The following is a 27504-nucleotide window of genomic DNA, read 5'->3' on the forward strand; positions in this document are numbered from 1 at the left end:
TGAACTGTGGTGTTGGAGAAGACTCTTGAGACTCCCTTGGACTGCAAGGAGATCCAACCAGTCCATCCAAAAGGAAATCAGTCCTGAATATTCATTGGAAGGACTGATGCTGAAGCTGAAGCTCCAATACTTGGCCACCTGATGTGAAGGGCTGATTCATTAGAAAAGATCCTGATGCTGGGAAAGATTAAAGGCAGGAGGAGAGGAGACAACAGAGGATGACATGGTTGGATGGCATCACTGACTGGATGGACATGAGTTTGCACAAGCTCCAGGAGTTGGTGATGGACAGGGAAGCCTGGTGTGCTGCAGTCCATGGGGTTGCAAAGAGTTGAACATGACTTAACAACTGAACTGAACTGAATTGATTCACACCATAACATGGATAAATCGCAAAATAATTATGCTGAAAGATGCCAGGCCAAAAAAAAAGTATTACTTTATAATCCCATTTATATAATATTAGAAAATGGAAAAACCAATATTTAGTAAAGAAAACAGACAGTGATTGCCTAAAAATCAAATTGAAGGGAGGCATAGATTTTAGAAAGGCACAAGAAAACTGGTTTAGTTTTCCTTTAAGGAAACGAAAAAGTACAACAACATAGCAACAATATTTAAGCTTATATAGGAATGTAATAATATGAATGCAGAGAAATTGATTAAAATAATAAATGTGATTTGGGTAAGCCTCCTTTTAAAAAATGATGAATATCTGGATTGAAAAAGAAATCTAACAAATCTGATGTTTTCAAGGAGCATCTTAAGCACCAGAATACACAAGAGTTTTTGAAAAAAAAAAAAAAAACAAAAAAAAAACCTGAATTGTATTGTTTCAGAGGTTTCCAGTACTAAGAAGTAAAAAGAAACATCAACTGTGTTCCTACTTTAGATAAAAAAATAAATAACTAGCAAGCCAAGAGAAAGTAAGAAAACGGAAATAATAAAATTAAGAGTAAATATATACTAGGGAGAAGAAAAAATAAAATTAATTAACACCAATAGTTGATTCTGCAAAAAAAGTTCTTTAACAAAACAGCTATTAGCACAAATAGTGAAAAGGGAAAAAGAAAATATTAATTAGTAGAATTTACTGATGCATAATAGATATTTGTTGAAGAACATGTTATTGAAAATAGAGAAAAATATGAGTTCAAAAACAGAACTATAATTTAGATGTGTAATATACGTAAAGTAAACATGGCAAAATATTAAAAATTGTTGATTCTCCAAGTCAATATTTCTAAAATATTTAAAATTTTTACTTTAAAGTATTGAAGAAAAATTAGGGAAATATAATTTTCTTCTATTTCAACAAATTTTATTACTACCTAGAAGACAGCTATAAAAATACTAAAAATATGAAAACTGATAAAACAAAGGCAAAAAAATACATAATATAATAAGATCAATAAGATATAAAATGTAAAAATTATAAAATTCTAAAGAAAACTTAGTAATTCAAACTTTAAACAAACTTATCTTTGGGATCCCAAGTGCTTACTACTGGATGGTAAAGTAAAACTGGGCATACCCAGTATGCTTTCAAGAGGAAAAGGGATTTACCCACATCTTAAAAGAAAATATTTTATGTAAGTCACCATCATTAATTTCTTCACATAAGTATTAAGTAATATCTTTAAAGAAAATTTGCCAAAAAGGAAAAAAGAAATATAATCTTATGTCTTTATTTTATATAACTCTTTCTAATCTTTTTCCAGATGAAGCTATATTTTTACATTGCATTATATGTTCTGGTTTTACACATAGGATATCAAATATGTTTCATTTCTATGTTTACATAATAAAAATAAAATTAGTTATGTAGGATTTTTTAACACGATTTTTTAACATTTTTACCACCTAACAGAATAAATTTATTTATGGGGAAATTAAACTAATAGAGGGGGGAATATAAATTTATGAAGACATATACTTTGTTTCTGTCTGAAAAGACTCAAGTAAAACATTAACATTGTTCACTAAGTTAGATTAAATTAAATACTAGCTTCAGTCTCCAGCCCAATCTCTTGATAAATAGCGTTATTTGGAAAAATTAGTGAACAAGACCACCATACAATGCCTTTATTATTACTTGATGATGATGACGAAGAATAGTAGAAGCAGTAATAGTATCATCATCATAATCTTAATGCTGCCAGTTTTTTTCAAGAATGACTCACTGACTTAGCTCAATTAATACTTCCATTTCCGCTGACTTCTTAGTCATGAAGAGAAAGTTCACATACCAGTGTAAACAAAGAAGCAGAGTGGGACAGGAATAAACCAGGAGGATGGGTGCGAGATTTCTAATATATCAGAATCTGATACATTAACTCTGAAAGTACAGTTGGTCCTTGAACAACATGGAGGTTGCGGTGCTGACTCCTGCTAAGTTGAAAATCCATGTATAATTTTAGTCTACCTTGTAGTACATATATATTGAAAAAAATTCACCTGTAATGGACATGTGCTGTTCAAGGGTCAAATGTAATTCCAAATGAACACTGAACATTATTTTAAGAGCTAGAAAAAATGGACTGCCATATTTATCTCAGTTATAGATTGATACATGACACAATGGACACACATATAAAGTATTAAAAGAAAAGCAATAAAGAGAGAAATAGATAATAAACTATTAATCATCGACAAACTATTTACACATGCAGACTTCCAAATATCAAATTACCAAAATGAAAAATGAACAGCCTTGCTAGGCTTCTTTGATATGAAAATGGACATTCTGGGGCACAATTACACAACAATTAAAACTTTTAAATAAATTAAGGCTCAAAATTAGAAGCACTGGTTGGTGGCAGTTGGGCTTGGAGGGCAGGGAGAGTAATACATAATTTGCAGCAGTGCAATTTTTATTTGATTGTTCAGAAAATCTACCTAGCAATGGGCCATTAAAGAATTAATGTCTTTAAATTGGTAATTCCACTTAGGGGACTATAGAAGAAATAATTTAAACCCGTATGTTTCTGTTCGACCCCATGGACTGTAGCCAGACAGGTTCCTCTGTCCATGGGATTCTCCAGGCAAGAATACTGGAGAGGGTTGTGATTTCTTTCTCCAGGGGATCTTCCCAACCCAGGGATCAAACCTATAGAGCACTACTGCACAGTAGGCTGGGATGAGTTAGAGGTAACTGTGGCACCACAGCCCCACTCAGCAACGGTGGTGGGGGACAGTTAGGAGAGGAACTCTTTACAGGGAGAATAAATCTGAGCAGTGTTTCTTATCTGTTCTTCACAGCTGGTAAAGATATCCCAAGGTGCAGATCTGCCCCCATTTTATGACTCATAGTTGGCCAGGAGGTGGACATGAAAGTAACAAGTTTAGAGGATGAGTGATAATAATTAGGCATTAAAATTATGGTCGGACTTGTCCCAGTGGGCTCAGATTGTAGGAATATTTCTTTCCTACATAAATACTCAACCAAGGCCCCATTTGAAGGAGATGCTAAGTAATCAGATGGTCAAGATAATTCTGAGGGAGTCACTTGATCTTTCTTTCATATCCCATTTCTTGTTCTATCAGCTTATGAACAAAGTGGCTATACTGGAAGCATGAAGGGTATATATATGGACCTCAACAATATGGCCTTCCTTTCACCAAGGCTATCCTGATTACTGCCACTACTAAGAGTCCAGTCTGCCAGGAGGAGTGACAAAGCCTAACATTTTATCCCCTAGGTTGACCATGTAACTTCAGAAGAAATCTCTGAGAGCTTCTGTAGAACCCTAAGAAGTCATTAAAGACATGTCAATACACTATATTCATAGTACTGACTTACAGTCTTTGAAAGGGGAGAGGAAAACAGACCTGAAACCATCAGTGTCAATATGGCTTAGATAAGACTGTAGCCCATCTAGTCAATATGAGTTAATTGTTTATTCCAATAAACCTTTGCCCAGGAAAGGTGATAAACAAAACAAACCAAAAGACAGCAACAATCTAATTTTTTGCTTACATAAGTAACTTCCTATGGGATGGAGACAATGATCTGCCTACCTGGCAAAGAGCTGGGGTATCAAACAACAGTTTTACTTATGAAGACTCTTCAAGGCCCTTGTTTGCTGTGTCCACCTATCCTAAACCATTTCGTTACCTTTACCAAATCCAATCAATTCCCTGTTTTGACAGATATGCCTTCAACCATTTGTGCACAGGTCCCAAAGCAATCAAATCACTTTGGGAAATAAAATATATCATTACATTTTCCTGTTGCTTTCCTAGCCAACTAATTTTGGCTAACTTCTAGTGAGTTACTATAATAAAATATTTCAGAGGTATGCCTGTTCTCTCCAAAGTATGTTCACTCAGAAAAATATCTGCAAGTCAACAGAAATTATGTTGCTCTCATTTTTTCATGTTAGTATTTATATTTTATCATTTTAAAGTAGCTACTCAATTAGGGCTTACCTGTTTAGACTTCACTTTTGAGTACCTGAGGTTTAATTTAATCAAAGACTACACCTGCTAACTTTTCATGTCAAAGCTAATGTATTAATAGTAAGCATGCAACATGCTTGTTTGCATGGATTTCGGCTTCTGGAACAAAGAGGGAGAATTTCATGACCCTTTGGCTTTTTAGGATAGCATGTGTGCTAAGTTGCTTCAATCGTATTCATCTCTTTGTGACCCCATAGGCTGTAGCCCCCCAGGCTCCTCTGTCCATGGGGAGCCCCAAACTCAACAAATGGCTAATTTTCTGGTTCTGAGACACAGGTAAGTTTATGAAGATGGTGGGTGTGATGTCTTACTGCAATAAGTTTCAGTACTTAATTTTGTTTTATTAGGTCATCAGATGATAGAGTCCAACAATAACAAAATTTGTTTTTTTGTTTTTAAGGATGTCTCATTTAATTGGCATGTACTATTCAGAAAACGAAGATCATGGCATCTGGTCCCATCACTTCATGGCAAATAGATGGGGAAACAGTGGAAACAGTGTCAGACTTTATTTTTTGGGCTCCAAAATCACTGCAGATTGTGATTGCAGCCATGAAATTAAAAGACGCTTACTCCTTTGAAGTAAAGTTATGACCAATTTAGATAGCATATTGAAAAGCAGAGACATTACTTTGCCAACAAAGGTCCGTCTAGTCAAGGCTATGGTTTTTCCAGTGGTCATGTATGGATGTGAGAGTTGGACTGTGAAGAAGGCTGAGTGCCGAAGAATTGATGCTTTTGAACTGTGGTGTTGGAGAAGACTCTTGAAAGTCCCTTGGACTTCAAGGAGATCCAACCAGTCCATTCTAAAGGAGATCAGTCCTGGGTGTTCATTGGAAGGACTGATGCTAAAGCTGAAACTCCAGTACTTTGGCCACCTCATGCAAAGAGTTGACTCATTGGAAAAGACTCTGATGCTGGGAGGGATTGGGGGCAGGAGGAGAAGGGGACGACAGAGGATGAGATGGCTGGATGGCATCACAGACTCGATGGACGTGAGTTTGAGTGAACTCTGGGAGTTGGTGATGGACAGGGAGGCCTGGCATGCTGCGATTCATGGGGTCGCAAAGAGTCGGACACAACTGAGCGACTGAACTGAACTGATACAAAAGAATCATTTTTCTATGTCAGGCCAATTTACTTTTCACTAACAGGTCTATGTTAACACTGTTAATCAATGTTAACTGGCTTTATCTTAGGGGAAGCCTCATCTAGAACACAAGATCTGTTCAAGAAATTTGTCCTTTCTGAAACAACCTAAGTGTCCATTAATAGATGAATGGATAAAGAAAATGAGGTATATACTACACACACACACACACACACACACACACACGTGCGCATAGGAATATCATCCAGTCATAGAAAAGCTGAAAAACTTGTCATTTGTGATAACATGGTTGGATACTAGGGGCATTATATTAAGTGAAATAAGTCAGAGGCAGGGGTGGAGAGGTGGTAAAACAGGTGAAGGGAGTCAAAAGGTATAAGCTTGCAGTTATAAAAGTCATGAGGATGTAATGTACAGCATGATCACTGTAGTTAATACGGCATTGCTTATTTGAAAATTGCTAAAAGAGTAAATCTTAAAAGTTCTCATCACAAAAGAAGAAACTATGTATTGTGATGAATGTTAACCAGACTTACCTTTGGTGATCATTTTGCAGTATATACAAATATTCAACCATTATGTTGTATACCTGAAACTAACTTAATATTATGTGTAAACTACACCTCAATTTAACAATTAACGTTTTAAAATATTTGTTTTTCCTAACTACAGACTAATAGCAGAAAGATAATCAATTCACTGCTGTTAGCTAGTAGACCAAACGTTAAGGTTAAATAAGAATCAGCTGAGGTGGGTACTCTTTCTGCCCCCTTCTGATGCCTATGTCAGAAGCTTTCTCTATCTCCTTTATACTTTAATAAAACTTTATTACACACACACACACAAAAGAATCAGCTGAGGAACTTGTTAGAAATAAAGGTTTCCATGCTTCACTCCATGATTCTGATTTAGAGGTTTCAGCACAAGGTCTGAGAATCTCTATTTTTAAAAGCATCATTTTTTCCCTGATGCAGGCTACCATTAGATCACACTTACAGAAATAATGCTTTTCTCCCCACATACCAGCAAACACACATGTGCTGTACATATGTACATGTATGTATATATAAATACATACATATCCATATTAAATGTTCTACACAAGTCTTCTAAAAATGAAATTGTTCTATGACATTTTTTCCCATGGAGCATTATAATTAAATAATCTTTCTGAATCATCACATACAAATCTGCATTGTTTTTCACAGCTACATCATTTTCCACTATATGTATGTATGCACCATAATTTATCCAGTCCTCTATTAATGATTATTTAGACTGATTTTTTTTTTTTTGCTATTACAGGCAATGCTGCAGTGAATACCTTTACACATTTATACTAAAATTTCCAAAAAATATAGAAAAATAAACATAGAAGAGTGGGGTTGCTAGCTCAGAAGACATATGCAGTTTAAAGTTTGATAGATCCTGCTGAGTTGCTTATTATTTTAGTTGTACCAATTTAAGTCCTGCCAATGGACTTAAATTTCCCAACTCCTATACCAATACTAGTCTCAATCTTTTAAATCCTTATTTGACAGGTAAAAAAATAAACAAAATCTTAATTTATATTTTACTATGTTTTTAATATCTGACTGACTAGCATTCAGTTTACCACTGAAGGAAACACAATTACCTAAAGTTCTACAAAAAGGATCATAATTTATTTTTAGAAAACTTTTATTTTCACCTTAAAACTTAACTGTCACTTATGGAATGAATGAATATCAAATATATAATATGTCTGTTATATAGTATCACTTAGTATCTTCTTTTACCAGGTGATAGAAAAATGAGTCACAAGACCTAGCTTTCCACCCAGCAGCTCTGTGACTTTGGGCAAGTCATCTGCCCTTTTGAGAGCTTCAGTTTCCTCTTTTTAAAATGGGGATTCTAATCATTTTATAGGAATGTTTTGAAGATTAAATGAGATCACAATTTTAATTACAAATATTAGCTATTACTACTACCATAGTAACAATACAAGGGAAATTACCAAGTGACTAGAATTATCTGTCAAAGCCTTTCTTAATAATCATAAAATAATTATGCTGGTATTACAGATTCTATGAAGTGAGTCAACTATTTATGGTGATTGTTAAGTCACTAGATGAGTTTCTCTTCCATAGGGTTAACATGTGATTTACAAAAATCACTTCTCTTGTTCTCTGTGAATGCTCCTCTAATAGTAGTTTAGAAAATACTTCCAAAATTATTCAGTTCCTTAGATGAAGTGGAATTATCCAAATATATAATCAACTATAAAACAGGACTTTTTTTTCAAGTTTCTAAGAGGGTTTTGTTTCTAAGCACACACAGTAATACTATTCAAGGTAATGTCATGGAGATTTCCTAGAGTCAGTAAATGGCATTTTAAAATTTTACTGTAATATAATACATTGGAGAACTTGTCCTTGATTCTTTCCCAACACTAACGTCAACCTAACTCACATATTCATTAAGTGTCTCAATATCTACAATGCACAAAGTCCTATCCTAGAGGCATATAATCTCTGCATTCAAGAGATAAAGACTCATACAACAGATAAAAGGGCAAAGCATTGTTAATCTAAAGTTGCCTGTACTCTTGGTATGACAAATGTCAGTGGTGCATGACTCATGGAGCTCATCTTCTTTTTGATGAATACTAATGAATTTGTCACACATCTCATCCATAGGCCATGTAAAACATAAAGCCAAGAATGAAATGTCATTGTCCTATGGCTTACTCCCAAAAGCTCTCAATGACTCAACTCACCTAAGTCTTCTCCTTTAATTTCTTCCTCCACATGACTTTTGCAAAATTTTATGATGGTTTTTTAATGAGTAAAGTGATCTGGAAAAAATATTTTTTTCTGTTTTTATTTCAATAAAACAAGAGGCAGCACTGTTGTAAAAAGTATTATATATGGAGAACAATTGCACAAATATACAAAACGTCAAAAAACTAAACTCCAGTTTATTTCCATAACCTTAAAAAGGTAGGGAGCACATAAAAATATCCAAAGTCATAATTTATTCTTTAGGAATGTAAACTCTAGGAATACAATTAGAAACAAGTATATTTACTATGAAAAGATTAGTATCACTACATACTTAGAAGTAAAGATTAGAGGTACACAATAACAGTATGTGAAACAAGATCTTGAGTTTACTAGTAGAAACTTTATATCAAGACATTAATACTCTAGAACTCTACTATTAAAAAACACAAAAGCATCTTCTAAAATGTTCACTGTTAGTCTCTTTAGATATGCACAAGTTACAAAATACAGAAGACAACATACTTATATTCTCTGATGAAGAATTTATCAATATTAAATATAAATGTGAATAACTCAAAGCATTATATATAATTTTACTAAGCAATTAATCTAAAAGTATAAATTCATGCTAATCAAAGGACTACAGAGTTAATTTTTTTATCCAAAGATTGGGAAGACACTATTAATACACTAATTTTTATCTACAATGCTTAAGTACCCATCAAATTATTCTTTTTAAATGGCTTTTCAAAAAATTTTTTTTGCAGTTACATTATTTAACATACATATTTTCTTGATGTGCTTCCCTTTAATAAAGTGTAGACTTACAGTGCCTATAGACTCAAATGTTAAATAGCCTTATTTTAAATATTTGCTGAAAATTAAGTCTGAGTGTATTTTTCTTTATAATTTAAATGTAAAGGTTTCAACACTTTAATTTTATTCTTCCAAACAGGCAAAATCCCCTAAAAATGGGATCATTTTTATCTATTTTGGTTTAAAATTTTTATTTCCCTTTATTTCAACTCTTTTGTCTTTAAATGAATAATCTTCGCTAAGCAGTTACTTCATAATTGAAGAGAACAATGAAATATCGCTTTTTCAAAACCACTGAAATCATTTAAGGACTAAGAATTTCTACTCTTCAAATCTACCGAGTTGCCTTTAAAAGCTCCATGGTGGTATAACAAGGGATTCCAGGGTGCTCACCTGCCCTAGACACTCCCCTTAAGTCTTTGTTTCTCTCTCCACTTGGATTCCAAAAGGCAAAATCTGGCATCCAGCTTCACTAGAATATCCTAGGTAGTTGGGTATTTGAAGAGTGAGAGGTTGGGTAATTCGAAGAATCTTTTAGAGGTTTAAAATGTGGAATGGGACTACAGGGTCTACTGAGATCCTCTGAGCTATGGGGCACAAGGCCCCAATTTTGTGCAGACTCCTTCTTGTGATAAAAGATATTACTCTGAATATATAGAGGTCTGTGACCAAATGGTCACGTCAGCATCTTCAGAAGAAAATGACCTACAAAAGCCCCCCCAACTTTCAAATTTGGAAAAGTAAGAGGGACAAGACTAGTAGAGACAATTACAATTGTTAGTTAGCATTACCCAGTATTTATAATTGCTATAAAAATTTTCAAATGTATAATCCTTACTTGAAATAGCATCAAAGATACTACAAAAGAATTTTCTCGTTAACACAACTCCATATAATCCCACATTCCAGAAAATCAACTGGTGCAAATTACTTGGAGCAAAAATTCAGAACCATTCCTTTGAGTAATCCTTCAGGGTTTTTAAAAGAATAAACACATGCAGATTTGCTGTGCACTGTATAAAAGGGTGGTACCCCTTTCATACTTAAAACTGTAGAGCTCTGATTCCATTTTTAGTTATCAAAAAAATACAAAATATTAACCATTTTTATTGTAAAAACAAATGGGATTCATTAAAGATTTAGAATTAGGGGACTTAAGTGAGTCAACACTATAAAAAATTAATTAGCTGTTAAAAACAGTGAAGATTATAGTATCCAACATATTTGATCTAGGGTTGTGAGACCACTGAGAATTCTAAATATTAGGTAAGTAATTTGTTTGCACTTTGATACTGTCTTCTCAAACTTTAATGTGCATAATAATCACTTGAGATCTTATTAAAAGGCAGGTTATGATTCAGTAGATCTAAGGTGGCTCTGAAATTCTGCCAGGTGATGCCAATGTTCCTTACTGCTCCTCAGACCACAATGATCTAGAATAATACCAAAATGAGGTTCCATTACAACAGCTGAACATTAAAACCTGATCTCTTATTTGTGCTGGCTAATGTGTCCTCAAACTAATGTTTCCCAAAAACCTTCTACATTTCCTAAGCACCTTAACTTGCTTCCAATGCCAATCTTTTAAATTAGTTCTTAAGACTATTAAAGACTATTAAGATTGTTAGCAGCTATGCCTAGGAAAAATTCTTTGTTAAAGAATTACAAAAGGACAACAGGAAATTCACAGTGATTGTACACAGGATTTAAATTGAACACAGGATTCTCAGTACATTAATACTTTGTCAACTTTCACCATCCGGTTGACTTGACTTTTTTTTTTTAACTATAATGTATGCCAATAGATCTTGCTTCATTTCTACCACTGGAACTAAAAATATCAAGTTCACTTATGTTAAAAACCATATTTTATTTAGGATTACTCAATGAAAACTAGTTAATGATTTTTGAAAAATTAGATTTAAAACAACAGCCAAAGTAGTTACAGTCAAAACTGTATTCATACTGTAAATACTTTAGCAGTCTTCAAGACATACAACTTTTTCACATATTTGAGCTCTGCATAAACAGGTACAAGATGAAAACTAGCATTTTCTCTGTGTGGCTATAGCTAAGGACTATGAATAAGGAAAACTGTGTACTAACCACTGAAAAAGGGACAGCTTCCTAGGTCTTCCTCCCCAGTAAACTTACTCTCTCATTCTCAACCCTGCTTTTTTCTCTCTTACCCTAGATTATTACTAAGCCTACTTGATTTAAAAGGAACCTCACCATAGCTGAAATTACCACCACTAGCAAATATCAAAATTTTCACATCCATCTGGAGGTCACATGATCCTCTATAGCTACATACAAATTTGTTCAGCTTCTGTTAAATTAGCTTTTTGTTTTTTTGTTTTTTTTTGGCTGGGGGCAACTATACTGATTATTCTTCGTATCTTAACAAGAACATTTAACATAGGCCTGTTCAAAAAACAAGAAACACATTCAATATTTTTCATATTTAAAAATTTAAATTTAAGAACACAAACATAAATGACCTAAATTAGTTAGTACATAAATGTCTTTAGTCCACGTTTCACTATTTTTATTTTCTTTCAATGATATTTAATAGATGAAAAATTTACCTAATTTCCTTCATTTGTAGACAAACCATTCAATATGGTGAACACTGCTATCTTTAGAGCTGAGGTACAAAATTTACAGTGAAGTTTTCAATGATGTGTGCTCTCAATTATGGGAATCCAAACTAAGCAGTATTTCCAAAATCCAGCAGCAGGGTAAGCCAGCTTTATGGCCTATTACACCTTAAGAACTGAAAAGGATTTTCACCTGCTAAATCCAGATCAAACACTTTAAAAAAATGTTCCAAATAAATGAGGGCAATTCCTCTTCCCTTTCCCTGGAATCACATAATATTTTAGGGTACTGAGTTTTGAGGCATTTTCCAGTGCTTTATATTACTGTTCTACTAATCTTGAAGATGATCTGGCTACAAACATTTTTATCAGGCACTTTTCATAGGAATCATTTTTGTTTTTTCACATGCCTGTTTTTCAGAGTGGCTTCTTAAACAGCCAGCTGTAAAATTCTTGGAGTTGTACCTAGCCTCATTCTTGAAAAAACAGTTTCCATACATGGATTCCCTTTACATTGAAGGCCAAACATATAGCTACCAAAATAGGAGTTATTAAAGAAAAAGATTCACAACCTTACAGGAGATGCAACCAACCTGATCACACAACCTGTCAAAATGTACTATCACAATGTCAATCTTAGGGCAACAGACACAAGATTAAAAAAAAAAAAAGACTCAAGCCAAGGGGAAAAAATACAACCCAAGAAATAGCAAAAACATATTTCAACTTACTACAACCTAGACATTATTCCCTTCATAAAGTCAAGGCAGCCATCAGAATTTAAGACATTAGGGCTCCCGTCAGGAGCTGGGATGAAAGACGACCCTGGGAACTTGCGTGAAGAAGCCAAGTTGTATTTCCAGATTCACTGCTTACATGAGGAAACCCTTACAAATTAATCTGTGGACAAAGTAATGCTAATACTAGGAGGTCTCTGCTGACCTGCTTGATGCTTCATTGGAAGTTCAGTCCTTTCAGAAGTGTATATCAGCTTTTCTTCTTGGAGACTACAAGCAGAAAACCTATTGGCATCTGTCCCAGCCCCACAGCCGACAGCAGATGACGGGTTATGCGGGACTGAGACACCACTGACTTGTTCAAAGGATTTACTGAAAACACTGGTGGCAGTCTTAGCCAAACCATGACTGCAAGGTTTAGGCAGAGATTGGCTGGTTGTCAGCGTAAGTCTCTTTAAGGAGAGAAGCTCAAGATTCTCACTTTGGGCTCTCTGCGTTTGTTTTCGAACAAAATGATCTTTGCAAGACTCCCCTGTAGTTTCTTTCTCTTTTCCTCCAGTTTTGTTTCCTCCGGACCGTCTCTGAGTCTTTCCTATACTTGTCTTGTTACTACAATTTTGACTAATGTTTGATAAACCCGATTGGCTGGTACTAGAGGCAGCCCTGGAATAAAATCCCTCATCAACTTCGGATATCTCCATCAGTTCTTCTTGACCTGTTAATTCTGTATTTTCTAAACAAAGAAATAACAAGGATTAATTAATATTAAACATTTTCAGTAATTCTTTTTTTTCATGATTAATACCAAATCAAATATACTTTAAATAAATTTTAGAATAATTTTAGCGTAATATGTAAAGCAACAGACTACTGACCAAAATCAAAGGATAAATCAAAACATTCTACAAAATGTCAATAGTTTATCATTAAAATTAGAATAATTTAAAGTATATTAAATAAAAAAGCATGCCATAAGCCACACCCCACTGTGTTTTTAGAAAAGTTTTCTTACTATTCATGCAAAGATCAGAGACAATTAGAAAAATACCACACAGTAAAACTAGGGGGTAAACTCTCCCCTAATAGCAAAGCAGTGTAAAGTCAAAGATTATACCAAGACACTTAAAAAAAAAGTTATTAAAATAGTTTAAAGACTTTTTTTTAAGGTTGCACTGCATATTCTAGATTTTCTTACTAAAAGAAAAATATATAGACCATAAATATAACCACGAACTTGTTAAAATTCTTTATACATTATCTTCTATATCAAAGATGGCAAAAATACAAGGATAAAAAAGTAATTTTAGATCTCAAAACACAAGCAGTAAATTATTCTGGAAGCCATTTTCTGCCTCATTTTCATAACAATTTACTCAGAGACAGTATAGATATGACCATTCCAAAGAGCATTAAGTCATTGAGAAACTGTAGTACATAATTCATGCATTTAGATTAGACGACATGCAAAATTTTTGTGGCTGTGCAACTGTTGCCTAAAACATGCAGCAGTGACCCTTTGCCATGAGATACCTTGGAGTGCAGCTATAAAGTGCTCTGCTAAAACTGCACTCTGCCAGGTGAGTTTATTCCATCCTCCATCATTTTTCTTACAGATTTTTGCCTCCTGATCTCTGGCAAGCCTTTGCTCTCAGTTCTAGGATCTGTGGCTGTTTCCTGTACACCCTGTATATGCTGGGCATCAATCTCTCCTAGTGTTCTGCCTTTTTCCCCATTCCCGGTTCTCTCTCCGGCCACATTTGTGACACTAATCTCAGGAATGACAAGGATGCCCAATTCAGTAGTATCATTATTGTTGTCAGGTTGCTCTAGAATTGAAGATGATAAGACAAAATGATGGCTGAAAACAAAACAAAACAAAAATGCAAAGCAAGAAAAGCAAACGATCCAAAACAAAAATTGGACGACTGAATGTTAAGTATTAAGCCAAATATATGCCCTGATGGAACTCCCATAATTTACAATACTCTGACAGTACTGGAGAAATGGGGTCGTGTTCTTTAATTTCAAATGACAATGAAAAAACTCAGAGCATCATTTTATGTTCTGTATTTTTTCACACACACATTTGACATGGACTGTGAAACAGAAATTTTTTTATAACTTAAAATAGAATTTTTACTATTTTAAGATAATATTGTGACCACTTGAACTTATGTCAAGCCTTACGCAAGTTTTCAAGGATTTACAGCCAAAACTCTAGTTCCTTCCTGTCAACATGAGGAACCAAGCCATTTAGGAATTCTCCTTGCATAATTATTTTTAATTAGATTACACTAAGTCTGCCTTAATAAACCATGACGTTGGAAAAATGCTTATTCACTTATATCATGGTTAGTACTATAGGTATAGTTTTTGTTTCACACACCAATCATCTTGTATATTAGTAAATATTAATGCAGGTGTGATATAATTAGTCTATTCCTTCAGACATACTAATTCCATAAATTTAGGCTAACTTGTAACAATTCATTACTAAACTGGAAATAAATAAAAATGGATTTGTAAAATCAAAGTGGCTGTTGGTCCGTTATCCTGAAAATGGTAATCTGTAATTGAAACAATGAAACTCCTAAATAGTTAAAACTTATAGACATTGTTTTGTGTCTCAAATCACAAAGCCATGGTTCATTTAAAGTTGTCAAGGAAATATCTGTAACAGATGGAAAAAAATAACATGAATATATCTACCATGGACCAGTAATGAAAGTTAAAGTTCAAAACAACATAAGACTATATAAAACAGTATGCACTCTTTAAAAATGTAGAACACAAATCTGAGTGAGTGATGTTACCCAATACTTTCAAAGATGTTTCATGATAGAACATCGAGCTCTGTGAATGGTGCTACAGCATGTGAAACAATAACAGGTAGAAGAATGGAGGCCGAGCCACATATTCCTATGGGTCCCCACTTTGCTGAGCATCTTGAAGAACTACTGATGCCTGGCTTTCACCCTTAACATTCTGATTTAAACAGTATGAGCTATGACCTGGGCATTAGGACTTTATAAATTTCCCACATGACCAATGTGTGGCAAATTCTGAAAGATGGATGCCCTGAGTACTCCATTACCGAGCAGCAATATGCACCTCCAAGGGTCTTCAAAGCTTCATGTTGCCCTAGGCTGGTAGGTCAATATGTTGGCATATTAATTTTCCAATTACCTAGTGCTTCATACGGAGAAGGCAGTGGCACCCCACTCCAGTACTCATGCCTGGAAAACCCCATGGACAGAGGAGGACAGAGGAGCCTGGTGGGCTGCCGTCCATGGGGTCGCTGAGTGACTTCACTTTCACTTTTCACTTTCATGCATTGGAGAAGGAAATGGCAACCCACTCCAGTGTTCTTGCCTGGAGAATCACAGGGACGGGGGAGCCTGGTGGGCTGCCATCTCTGGGGTCGCACAGAGTCGGACACGACTGAAGTGACTTAGCAGCAGCAGCAGTGCTTCACAAACTTTTGACTTCATATACCCTAAATGAAATCCTTTCCTAAACTGGCCAAAGGATATCAGTGAGGTATTAATGTTTAACACACTGCTGCTTCAGCTTCCCTAACAGAATTCCTAAATAAGCCCATTCCCCATTGCTAAAAGCTGTCTTCAAAGTGAGGGCAAGTAAAATCTAATTGAAGTAAATGCCAGAGGCCACTGCAACTGAGAGTAAAATCAGCATGGCACTTGGTCACTTGGATGACAACCAAGACTTGTCCATTTATGTTGTAGAAGCAGTTTCACAAAAGATCTATTAACAGGATCATTGCTACTGCTGCTGCTAAGTCGCTTCAGTCGTGTCCAACTCTGTGCAACCCCAGAGACGGCAGCCCACCAGGCTCCCCCGTCCCTGTGATTCTCCAGGCAAGAACACTGGAGTGGGTTGCCATTTCCTTCTCCAATGCATGAAAGTGAAAAGTGAAAGTGAAGCCGCTCAGCGACCCCATGGACGGCAGCCCACCAGGCTCCTCCATCCATGGGATTTGGAAAATCCCTGGGGTCGCAAAGAGTCGGACACGACTGAAGTGACTTAGCAGCAGCAGCAGCAATGATCCTGTTAATAGATCTTTTGTGAAACTGCTTCTACAATGTAAATGGACAAGTCTTGGTTGTCACCCAAGTGACCAAGTGCCATGCTGATTTTACTCTCAGTTGCAGTGGCCTCTTGCATTTACCTCAGTTAGATTTTACTAGTCCAAAATAATTATAAATTGGTTTCTTATCCAAATTTTAACAAAGCCAATGATTACTAAAATTTAACAAAACTTTAAAAGATAACCATAAGTGACCTAACAGAATAGAAAACAAAGCTACCACACTGATTGGCACTTAATAGTTTTCTTGAAAGAATTCACATGTATTATTCAATTATATTCTCAAAACAATGTGCTGGTGTGCCTCTGGAAGCAGGCATTTTGATTCCCATTTACAGACAAGGAAACTGAAGATCAGAAACAGTTACAACAACTACTGTTTGGAGGACCTAAACAGTAGAATCTTTTGTTGACATCAAATGTCCATTCTAACATACTATAAATACTAACTCTTCAATTCATTAATGTCAATTTGAGTTAAATATTCTCTGACAAACATTTTTTAATTAAAAAAATCTTATTTGCCTAGATTCCTGGTCATTTCATAGAAAGCAAACAATTTACTTTGAACACAGAGCAAGATAAAATAAATCTCTAAGAAAACCTAAATAAGTCAGAATCTTCAAGGTTAATTTATGTTTTAAATTGGTTTTATTTTTTAAAAGATATCAGCGAAAATGCTGCTGCAATGGTGAAAATTTAGAATTTTGCAAGAAAAACTAGAAATGACAAGAATATTATATAAAATAGCATGAGGCAGTTGGGTTAGTAATCACATTTACTGGGGAAATGTAAAGATCTGCAGCCTAAGAAACAGTAATACTAATTTTTAAAAATCATCTAATTAAATGGCAAGTGGTAAGTGAGATATTGTTCTTCCACAGGCAAAAATCTTTAATAGATTTATGTGTGCTTAGTCACACAGTCATGTCCGACTCTCTGTGGCCTCATGGACTGTAGCCTGCCAGGCTTCTCTGTCCATGGAATTTTCCAGGCAGGAATACTGGAAAACTTCCTACTCCAGGAGATTTCGCTCACCCAGGGATTGAAATCCACGTCTCTTGCATCTCCTGTACTGGTTGGCAGATTCTTTACCACTAGTAAATAAATTGGGAAGCCCCAATTTATGTATATTATCACTCAAAAATGGTAAAAACCACAAAATTTCTAAACTGCTTATTAAAGTAAATTCACCGAAAGAAAACCTAGAAATAAAAGAAGTATATTTCTCAGGACAATTATAGGATAAAGAAAGATAATTACAAAAAAACAAACATCTGTTACATGATCTTTCTCTTATTTCTCCAACTTCTTCCCTATATAATTCTGTGACCCACTCCTCCTACACACAACTACTTATTGGTCTTGTTATTCCCTAGGCCTGGAACACTCTTCCCCACATAGCTATATAGTTCACCGTCTTACTTCCTTCAGGTCTTTTTTCAAAACTATCCTTCTCAATGAAATCTCCCCTGATCATCCCATCGAGTTTCAATATTACCCATGTTTCATACACTCTCTTCCCTACTTTGTTTCTTTTTCTTCTTAGCACTTCATCACTTTCTAACCTACAATTATTTATTTATCGTATCTACCAGATGGAAGCTCCAATACGTCAGGGATTCTTGTTTGGTCACTGCTGTATACCTCGTTCCCAGGAAAGTACCTTACATTAAGTAAGTGCCCAATAAAATTTGTTTGATAAGTTGAATGAGTCTCCAGTTATGAGATGAAATTATTATTAGAATAAATCAAGGTGTGGTGGTGGTGGTTTAGTCACTAAGTCATGTCTGACTCTTGCGACCTCATGGACTGTAGCCCGCCAAGCTGCTCTGTCCATGGGATTGCCAGGCAAGAAACCAACTGGAGTGGGTTGTCATTTCCTTCTCCAGGGGATTTTCCTAACCCAGGGATTGAATCCACATCCACATCTCCTGCACTGCAGGCAGATTCTTTACTGCTGAGCCACTAGGGAAGCCCTAAATAAAGTTGAAAGAACACAGAAAAGACATGAGAAAGGTGAGAATGTGTTACTTGACTTGATAAAACAAAAAAATAACATATAGCTTAAAAGAATTTTTAGATGGCAAAGAAAAACACAGGCTCTTTGTTTTAGAAAAGTGTTGTATCTGCCTCTAAAGGTAGGTTTAGTAAAATGATTGTTCACATCAGAAAGTTATTTTTAAGTCTATAGTTTTAAGTCTATCAGAGGATAACATAGATAGTTAAGAATTATTCTTTTTTGAAAAAAACTATAAAGGAGATGTTTTAAGGGAATACAAATGCATAAGAAAATAGAATCTGCTTAAAAGCCCAGAACTTAAAATTTTATGCAAAATGTGTCATGACTGTTCTATACCTATAAAAAACAATACTTACATTTGACTTCAAATAATTCGAAAAGTTCAAAAAACATCCAAAGAAAAACTTCTCAGAGAATATTTTATTTGTATAACCTCTATAAATAGGTCACCTTCTCTCCATATACAGAAATGAGGAGAGTTAAGGGCATCATTTCTCCCTACAAAATGTCTTCTGGCTTTGAGAGGGGGAAAAAGGTAAAAAAAATTGCAAATATCATTAAAGCTGATTATGAAAAGTTGTGATTTCTCTCATATACAGTTTTAGAATATCAAATATCTATTCCATTATGTTGCTCATGAAACTCTTCATTCGAGCTTTAGGTTTTATTTTTTCATAGTTCCCCTTTTTACTGAAAGTGATAATTTAAATAAATGAACAATTTATTATTCACAGAATTTATACAAATCTATACCCAGACTGATTCACAAGTCTAAAGGAATCTGGAAAAAAAAAAAAAGAATCTGGTTATGCCCTAAGGCACTTGCAAATTTATTTGCAAAATCAATCAAAATCTTACCTCAAATATCTGTATCATACATTATTGACATCAATAAAGACAAGTATTTTAGAGTAGACCCCAGAAGAAAGTGATACACATTCTTTTATAAGATATATTTTAAAAGTCATAAAATACCTAAACAATTTCATACTATCCTGTCAGTTTAAAGTTTAAAATGTATTCTATTCAATGGAAGACAAATGTTTTCTATATTCATTAAGCTATTCATTGCAGTGTTATCTATAATAGCAAAAAGTTAGAAACAAATTATTTAGCATATTAAGGAAATGGTTAAGTAAATGATGGAATATCAGCTCAATGTAATATTATGTAGCCATTTAAATAACGGGACTCACTAGGAGTACTTGGGAAAATACTGGACAAGCCTAACTGAAAAAAGCAAAATATAAAAAATAATTTAAAGAATATAACTATGAAAAATACATATACATATGGAAAAAAACTGTAAAATGTCAATTTTTTAAGTACCAGGACTATAAGTGAATATTCTTCTACCCAGTTTACTATCATGTTATTGTACTGTTTTTCAATAAAATAAGGAAAAAATAAATTGCTCAGTCTACAGTATAAATTTATCATTTATCCACTCATTCACGCATTCAACAATTTACTGAGCCCCTATTATGTACCAGACACTGTTTTAGACTCTGGGGATACAATGGCCAACCAGACAAAGACACTGCCCTCACAAATGGGAATAAAGCAAACAAGAGAATTTTAGATAGTGGAAAATACAATGAAGACATGAATAATGGAAAAGAGTAAGCAGGGTAGTAAAGAAGAAAGTCTACTTTAGATGGATAGTCTGGGAAGAACTTTTTGAGGAAGGGATGTTTGAGCTGAGATCTGAATGATGAAAAAGCACTGACTACACAATAATCTTGGTGCTGGCAGTAAAAAACCTGTCTCCCAACACAGGAGAAGTAATAGATGCAGGTTCGATCCCTGGATCAGGAAGATCCCCTGAAGGAGGGCATGGCAACCCACTCCAGTATTCAATTTGCCTGGAGAATCCCACGGACAGAGGAGCCTGGCAGGCTATAGTCCATAACATGGCAAAGAGTCAGACAAAACTGAAGAGTCTTAGCAGGCACACAACAGTCTGGAGGAAGAGAGTTTAAGCTGACTCTTTTCAAAATCATCAAAGCTCAGCTCAAACATCCCCAATTGCTACTACAAAGCCCCCAAGGTAGAAATGTCTTAGTGGGTTGAAAGGTTAGAAGGAAAGGTGAGAGTGGTCTTCAGGTGAGGTCACAGTGGGAGGTAAGGTGTCACTAGGGCCACCTATGCCATAATGTTAGAGCTTAGACTTTGTTCTGACTGCAATAGATAGCTATTGACAAGTATAGAGATAAATTACTTGGGTACTCTATTAGCATTCTTTATCAAAGAAGTCACATTTTACACAAAATATTGAGCACAAAGTGTGTCCTGGTTTAGAAAAAACAGCAATGTAAAAATCCACAGATTTGCAAGGCAGATTAGAGGAAAGGAGAGCACTGACATAGAACCACAGAATAAGGTGCTGGCAGTTAAGAAGGTGCTGCACTCTGAGCACGGACATGAATGAAGACTGAGATTTAGTAATCTTAGTCCTGAAGCCAGAAGAATTTTCAGATAAGAAGAGAGCAGCCTGGGTTACACAGAAAAACACAGTCTGGACCACAACGATTTATTTATGGACACACTGGTTAGGAAATATTATCCAATTTCTTAAGTAAAGAATAGTCAAGTCTTTAACTTGTTTTTATAATTCTCCTTATCGAGGTGGATTCAATCACTCTCAGTAACTTTTTCTGTCATCTTTATTAAGTCTCAAGTATTAAAAAAAAAATCTCTGTGAGAAATGCAATACTGCTGCTGGATCAGGTGAATCCTTCATGATTAAAGTTCCTCATAACCAGACAGGCCCAAAACAAATAAGGAATATCTACTACGAAACTACCTATAAAATCTTATTTCTTTCTCCATGTACTGCTGCTGCTGCTGCTGCTGCTAAGTTGCTTCAGTCGTGTCCGACTCTGTGCAACCCCATAGACGGCAGCCCACCAGGCTCCCCCGTCCCTGGGATTCTCCAGGCAAGAATACTGGAGTGGGTTGCCATTTCCTTCTCCAACGTGTGTAAGTGAAAAATCAAAGTAAAGTTGCTCAGTCGTGTCCGACTCTTAGCGACCTCATGGACTGCAGCCTACCTCTGTCCATGGGATTTTCCAGGCAAGAGTACTGGATTGTGCACCAAATGCTACTTAAAAGGTGGGGGGAAGAGGTAGAGCTCAATAATAAATAACAAAATAAAAAATTAGTTCCTTAACTACAACAAGAATTATATAAGGCCTCCTTAGAAAAAAAATGTAGAACATAATCATTTACAACCATTTCTGTCTCATAAGACCAATAATTTTAAATGCCCTACTTCTCTGTATAGAAAATTATATTACTTTATTTTATCTAGAAATAAATTAAGATTTTTTTGTTTTCATCTAAAGTTGGCCAGGATTCTAAGACTACTATCTTTCTCTTTAAGTCTAATTTCACATATGTCAATTGTTTTTCAGTTCTCTGGTTAATATGTCCTTTTTCCTTGTGTCACCTAATATTGCCCAATATGTTATTTTGTCTTCCATGAATAAAAGGTCAATATCAAAAATGTCGGTTAAAATTCATGCAATGCTAAGTCTGGTCAGAAGGAAATGCTTATTTTTGGTCCAAATGTTTTATCATCTATATCAGGAAAGCAAAGTTTGCTCCTCGAATAGCATTTTAGAATATAAAAATAATGGAGTGTCTCAAAATGATTTCTTTTCTAAATTTCTTTAATAAGTATAAACAACTTTTAAAATAAAAACATAAGTATTATAAATATCTAACTGCAAATGCAGAATTCCAATAGCCAATTCGTTAAAGTTTGCTACTTTTGAATTTAAAATGACCATTTCTGCATTTTTCAAAATGCTTTTATAATTATCAGCAACTTTGTTTTTCCCCAAATGATTTACACATAAAATCATAAAATCTGATTCACAAAATAAATGTTTCATTCCAAGATTTATGGCATTTACCTTTTGCACTATCTAGAAAGACCAGCTTAAATGTTTTAAATAATTTTTAAAGATATTTAACTAAAGTATATCTTTTATAATTATTCAGATTTGTTCATTAGAAAGTTATTACCCTATTTTTATTAATATATAATAGAAATTTATTAACATTTTAAAAATCAATAACCAGGTTTTAAAAATAAATGGGTTTAAATAAACTATTTTCCAACATGAACTGCATCTTTTCTATTATTCCACTTCTTTTCTCATCTAATAAGTTAGTACTAAACTGCTGAGCAAATTGAAATGAATCACATTTTTTTGGTCATTTAAAAAAACATAATCATAGTTTATCTTTGAATTCTGGCATAATTTAAACTCATTTAAATACCTTAATATCCTTTAAATAGAAACTTAATGCTGGAAATGCAATACAGCAGCTGTAACAACATGAAACTTCACTTTCTTTAGATCCAATCTATGTGAACTGTATTGTGCTTCATTTTTCACGTAAACATTCTATGTTTGTGTGTGAAGTCAGTCAGTCGTGTCTGACTCTTTCGACCCCGTGGACTGTAGCCCACCAGACTCCTCTGTCCATGGGATTCTCCAGGCAAGAATACTGGAGTGGGTTGCCATTTCCTTCTCCAGGGGATCTTCCCAACCCAGAGATCAAACCCAGGTCTCCCTCATTGCAGGCAGATGATTTATCCTCTGAGCCACCAGGGAAGCCATATAATAAACATTCCATATAATTAACTAAATACTCTAAAATTCTCAGGGTACTGATTTGATATCACTAAGAAGACTTAAAAATAGATATAGTTCTTTCAGGTTTTTTTGATGTTGACCATTTTTAAAGTCTTTATTGAATTTGTTTCAATATTGCTTCTGTTTTATGTTTTGAAGGATTTCTTTTGGCCACAAGGCATTTGCAATCTTAGCTCCCTGAACAGGGCTTGAACCTGCACCCACTGCATTGGAAGGTGAAGTCTTACCTACTGGACCACCAGGGAAGTCCCTCAATTCTGTTTTACTATCTAAAGCTTTGTACTCTTGGATCTCCTAAGTCAAAATAATGAAATTCAATATTATAAAAATAAATCACTTAACATGTGCCAGGACCAAAAGTAGGGCAAAATTGAAAGAATCTAGACTATAAATATCACTTTTACTGTTATACTTACTTGTTGCAAACAGCTGTAATAGTACATAAATTAGAATATAAGTTCAATATATTCTATTTACATGTGAATTTGGAATGCAACAGCAGGTATTGAAACAACATTCTAAAAAAATCCTTACTGTAATGTGATATATTTCTGTAATGGTGATATAAATGTCAGATAATATGAGTTAGAGTACTAAACTTCAGGGTTATAGAAATTTTTAAAATATCATTAAACTGATTGTTACTATTATATCAGATATGTATCACATATTGTATCATATATATATCACATATTTTTTGTCTGATATACTTAAACTCAACACGTTTGTCTCAAATTGAGGAAAGTCAATGAAAGAGTTAATCAATCACAGGATCATTTGAATAGGAAGCTTGCTAATAAAAGCTTATCAAGAATACTATTGTGCAGTTAATAAAATAAAGCAAATAGTTTTTAATTAATAAACAATCAGGCTTTATGCAGTGTTTTAAAACATACCAAAATGCTTTTCACTGACTTATCTCATTTATATCACAAATGTATTAGTGGAAAATGGTAGGAAGTAATAAAAAATTAGGATTTCACTAGATAAGACTTTAGCTGATAACAAGCTGGCAAAAATTATAAGTACTCATTATTTGCAACTATAACTTAGTTAGGGGACTTCTATGGAATGGGTATTTCAATACCATTTTAAAAGAAAGGAGGAAAGTTGATTGCATTGTTCCAAGTATAGATAATTTTAAAAAATGGAAGAGTGAATCATAATGGTGGTGGTGGGGAAACAGACACACAAAAAAAGAAATTAAATTTGCTCTGGAAGAGGAGAAGGAATGGAAAAGTACAAGGAAATAAATAAGTATAAATTGTAGAGAATTATTCAGGGATTTAAGAAATAGGACTCATAGCTGAAATGGCAGACAATGAAAACAGCTTCAGAAGCAACATTTAAGAATAACTATAGACAAGAAGCATTATTATAAAGAAATACCTTCAGCTTTTCTTTTAGCTCTGTTTTTTAAAAGTAATAAATATTTAAGAAAATAAAATTGCATTTTTATTATTAATTTAAAAAATTAATTATTTCACAGTTTTACCTTTATTACTGGAATTTTTATTTGATTCTTGTTATGGTCATAATCTACTCACATTCTTCTCTTACCTTACTTAATGCTTTTAAAAATCTTTTTTCTGCTATTATCATTCTCTAATTGCATTTTACTTTCAAATTATGACTTCTAAATAGCCCTCAATCTGTAAGTGGCTTAAAAATATAGGTTTAAAAATTACACACTAAGTAAAACACAGTATGTTTGAAAGAATGAATAATATATATAAATAAAGGTATTAATTATGAAACTATGACCCTTGAACGTCAAAAGCAGCAATTCTACATTATAATTTTAGTTCCAAACATATGTATTGACATGGAATTATAAATTCATTAAAACTTTCTCAAAAATTTATACACAGAATTTCAAAAGTCTGAAAACACAACATTAAGTTATGCTTCATCAGTACAATATCAAAGAAACTAAATAAAGAGTGGGGAAAATCAGGCAAAGATGCCTATGGTCAAACATGTCTCTCCAAAATAATACATCAGCAGAAACTAACTTTTCTTTAAAAATCATTCTCTTTAATCACTGTCTCATCAAAATTAGAGTGACAGGGCCTTGCAACATCTCTCTTGCTTGGAGTGTTGATTGTTGGGAGGATAAAGAATGTTGATAAAGGGTAGTGGTCAGAGGGTATACAGGAACCTGTACTTTCCACTCAATTTTGTTGTGAACCTAAAACTGCTCTTGAAAAAATAAAATCTATTAATAATAATAATAATAATTTAAAAATTGAAATTGCCAAAATATAACTCTAGAAATTTGGGTTGTTATTTAACAATAATAAGGTCATGGCAAGAGATACATGTTCTGAAATGTGTGGAAATGCTAAAGCTAAAGCAATTTTTTATTTTCCAAAAGAATGCTTTCCATTAATACACATATATAAATTATAGATAAATTCTTAACTTTGGGAAGCTTCAGAGAATACTGAAATACATTCAAAAAGAGTTCATAAAAAAATTTTTGAATGCAAATGATTAAAAATGTTCAAAATTAATGTCATACTACAATATGAATTGGTTTTAGCTGTAAAGATACTTTTTATTTGTTGTTACAAACAAGAAAAAGAAAATATGTGATTAAGTGCTCCAATTTAATGTATTTGTTTGCATGAGCAATTTTTGCTGACTCAGCTATGCAAACAAATACATTTATATGGCTTAATTACCTATATTTTTTAATGAAATAGGGAGGTGTAAAAAAAAAAGTCAAAAAAAAAAAAGAAAATTCTGACTGATCACTTCGGTAACCTTATTTACTCCTGCCCCTTTTTTCCCCAGCTAGGATGGAAAATGGAGAAAAAAGAAGAGAGGCAATAAAGAAAGACATAAATATGGAAGCAACCTAAACATCCATCAACAAATGAATAAATAATGAAAATGTGATAGGTTATTTATTCATAAAAAAGAAGGAACTCCTGTCATTTGCAACAATATGGATAGACCTTAAGGGAATTATGCTAAGAAATAAGTCAGAGAGAGAAAGACAAATACCATGTGAGCTTCCTAATATATGAAATATAAAAAACAAACAAAAACTCTGAACTAGATACAGAGAACAGAGGTGGGAAATGGTAGTGGGTAAAATGGGTGAAAATGATCAACAGATACAAACTTCAAGTTATAAAAACATAAGTCATGGGATGTAATGTATAGCATGGTGATTATTCGTTAATAATAATACTGTATGGTGTATTTTAAAAGTTGCTTAGAGAGTAGATCCTACAAGTTCTCATTATGAGGGGGTAAAAGGTAATTATGTGTGGAAATGCATATTAACTAGATTTACTTTACTGATCAGTTCACAATGTATTCATATATTGATGCCTGTCTGTATACCTGAAACTATGTTACATGTCAATTATATCTCATTTTTAAAATAAGAAGAAAAAGGGACGAGATCCAAGGAAAGAAAAAAGAAAAAGAACAACTGCTTTCTTCTTTCCCAGCACTGGCAATAACAAGGGAAGAAGCAAGGAGAAAAAAAAATATTCCTTAACATTCATGTTTCATGTCCCTTCTCCTACCCCAACCCTCATCATCACTGAGTTAAAGTTGCATATTCCATGTTCCTACCATGTGATACAGTTCAGGGTCTGAGAAGAAATCCCTCCTTCTGGGAGGGTTGGTGTTGGAAGGGAATGATACAGATATAGGTGGAACACAAAACACATTTAGCATTCTAGAAACAAACTCTGAATGTGTTTTCACATAGTCATAAACTAACCTTACATTCTACAGTGCTATGCTTTAGAACCATTATGAGACAGAAAGTCTTTTGTGGATCACCCTGGAATCCACAGGCCCTTTAACATTGTTTCTGTAAAAATTAATGTATAAATTAAATTCATTATAATTTATATATAACTCATATGTGAATATAATAAACATAATCTATATAAACACATTTAATTTAAAAATCCATTTACAAATTGAGAATTATCTACATATTTAAGAACTATAGTAAAGATACCTATCTTCCCAACAAGAAGCCAGTATCAGCTAGAGCCAGAACAATGATAAGGTGTTCAGATAGGAATCAGGACCATGGTGATGAAAAACAGAAAAGCTTTCAACTCAGCAAAACAATGAAAAATACTGCTCTAGGAAGGAAAGCCAAGACTGCTCTAAAAAGGGAGAATGTAATCTACCTGTGGAGATAAACAAGGACCTTGGCCTAGGAATACTTTAGAGT

At 34.0% G+C, this 27504-nt stretch overlaps 1 protein-coding gene across 6 annotated transcripts in view; it reads right to left on the reverse strand.

Moving 5' to 3' along the window:
* Positions 1–8511: 8511 nt before the first annotated feature.
* Positions 8512–27504, reverse strand: part of FAM126A (family with sequence similarity 126 member A) — an 85536-nt gene continuing 66543 nt past the window's right edge. For 5 of the 6 annotated variants that reach the window (XM_025290964.3, XM_025290965.3, XM_025290959.3 and 2 more), the window contains one exon: positions 8512–13223. In XM_025290964.3, coding sequence (XP_025146749.1) covers positions 12649–13223 — 575 coding nt within the window. In that variant the 3' untranslated portion in view covers positions 8512–12648. Of the gene's footprint in view, positions 13224–14020; positions 14317–27504 lie in introns of those variants that run through there. The other variant, XM_025290966.3, reaches the window with a different exon arrangement.

This window comes from Bubalus bubalis, chromosome 8 (assembly GCF_019923935.1).
Source record: "Bubalus bubalis isolate 160015118507 breed Murrah chromosome 8, NDDB_SH_1, whole genome shotgun sequence".
NCBI classification, from domain to species: Eukaryota; Metazoa; Chordata; class Mammalia; order Artiodactyla; family Bovidae; genus Bubalus; species Bubalus bubalis.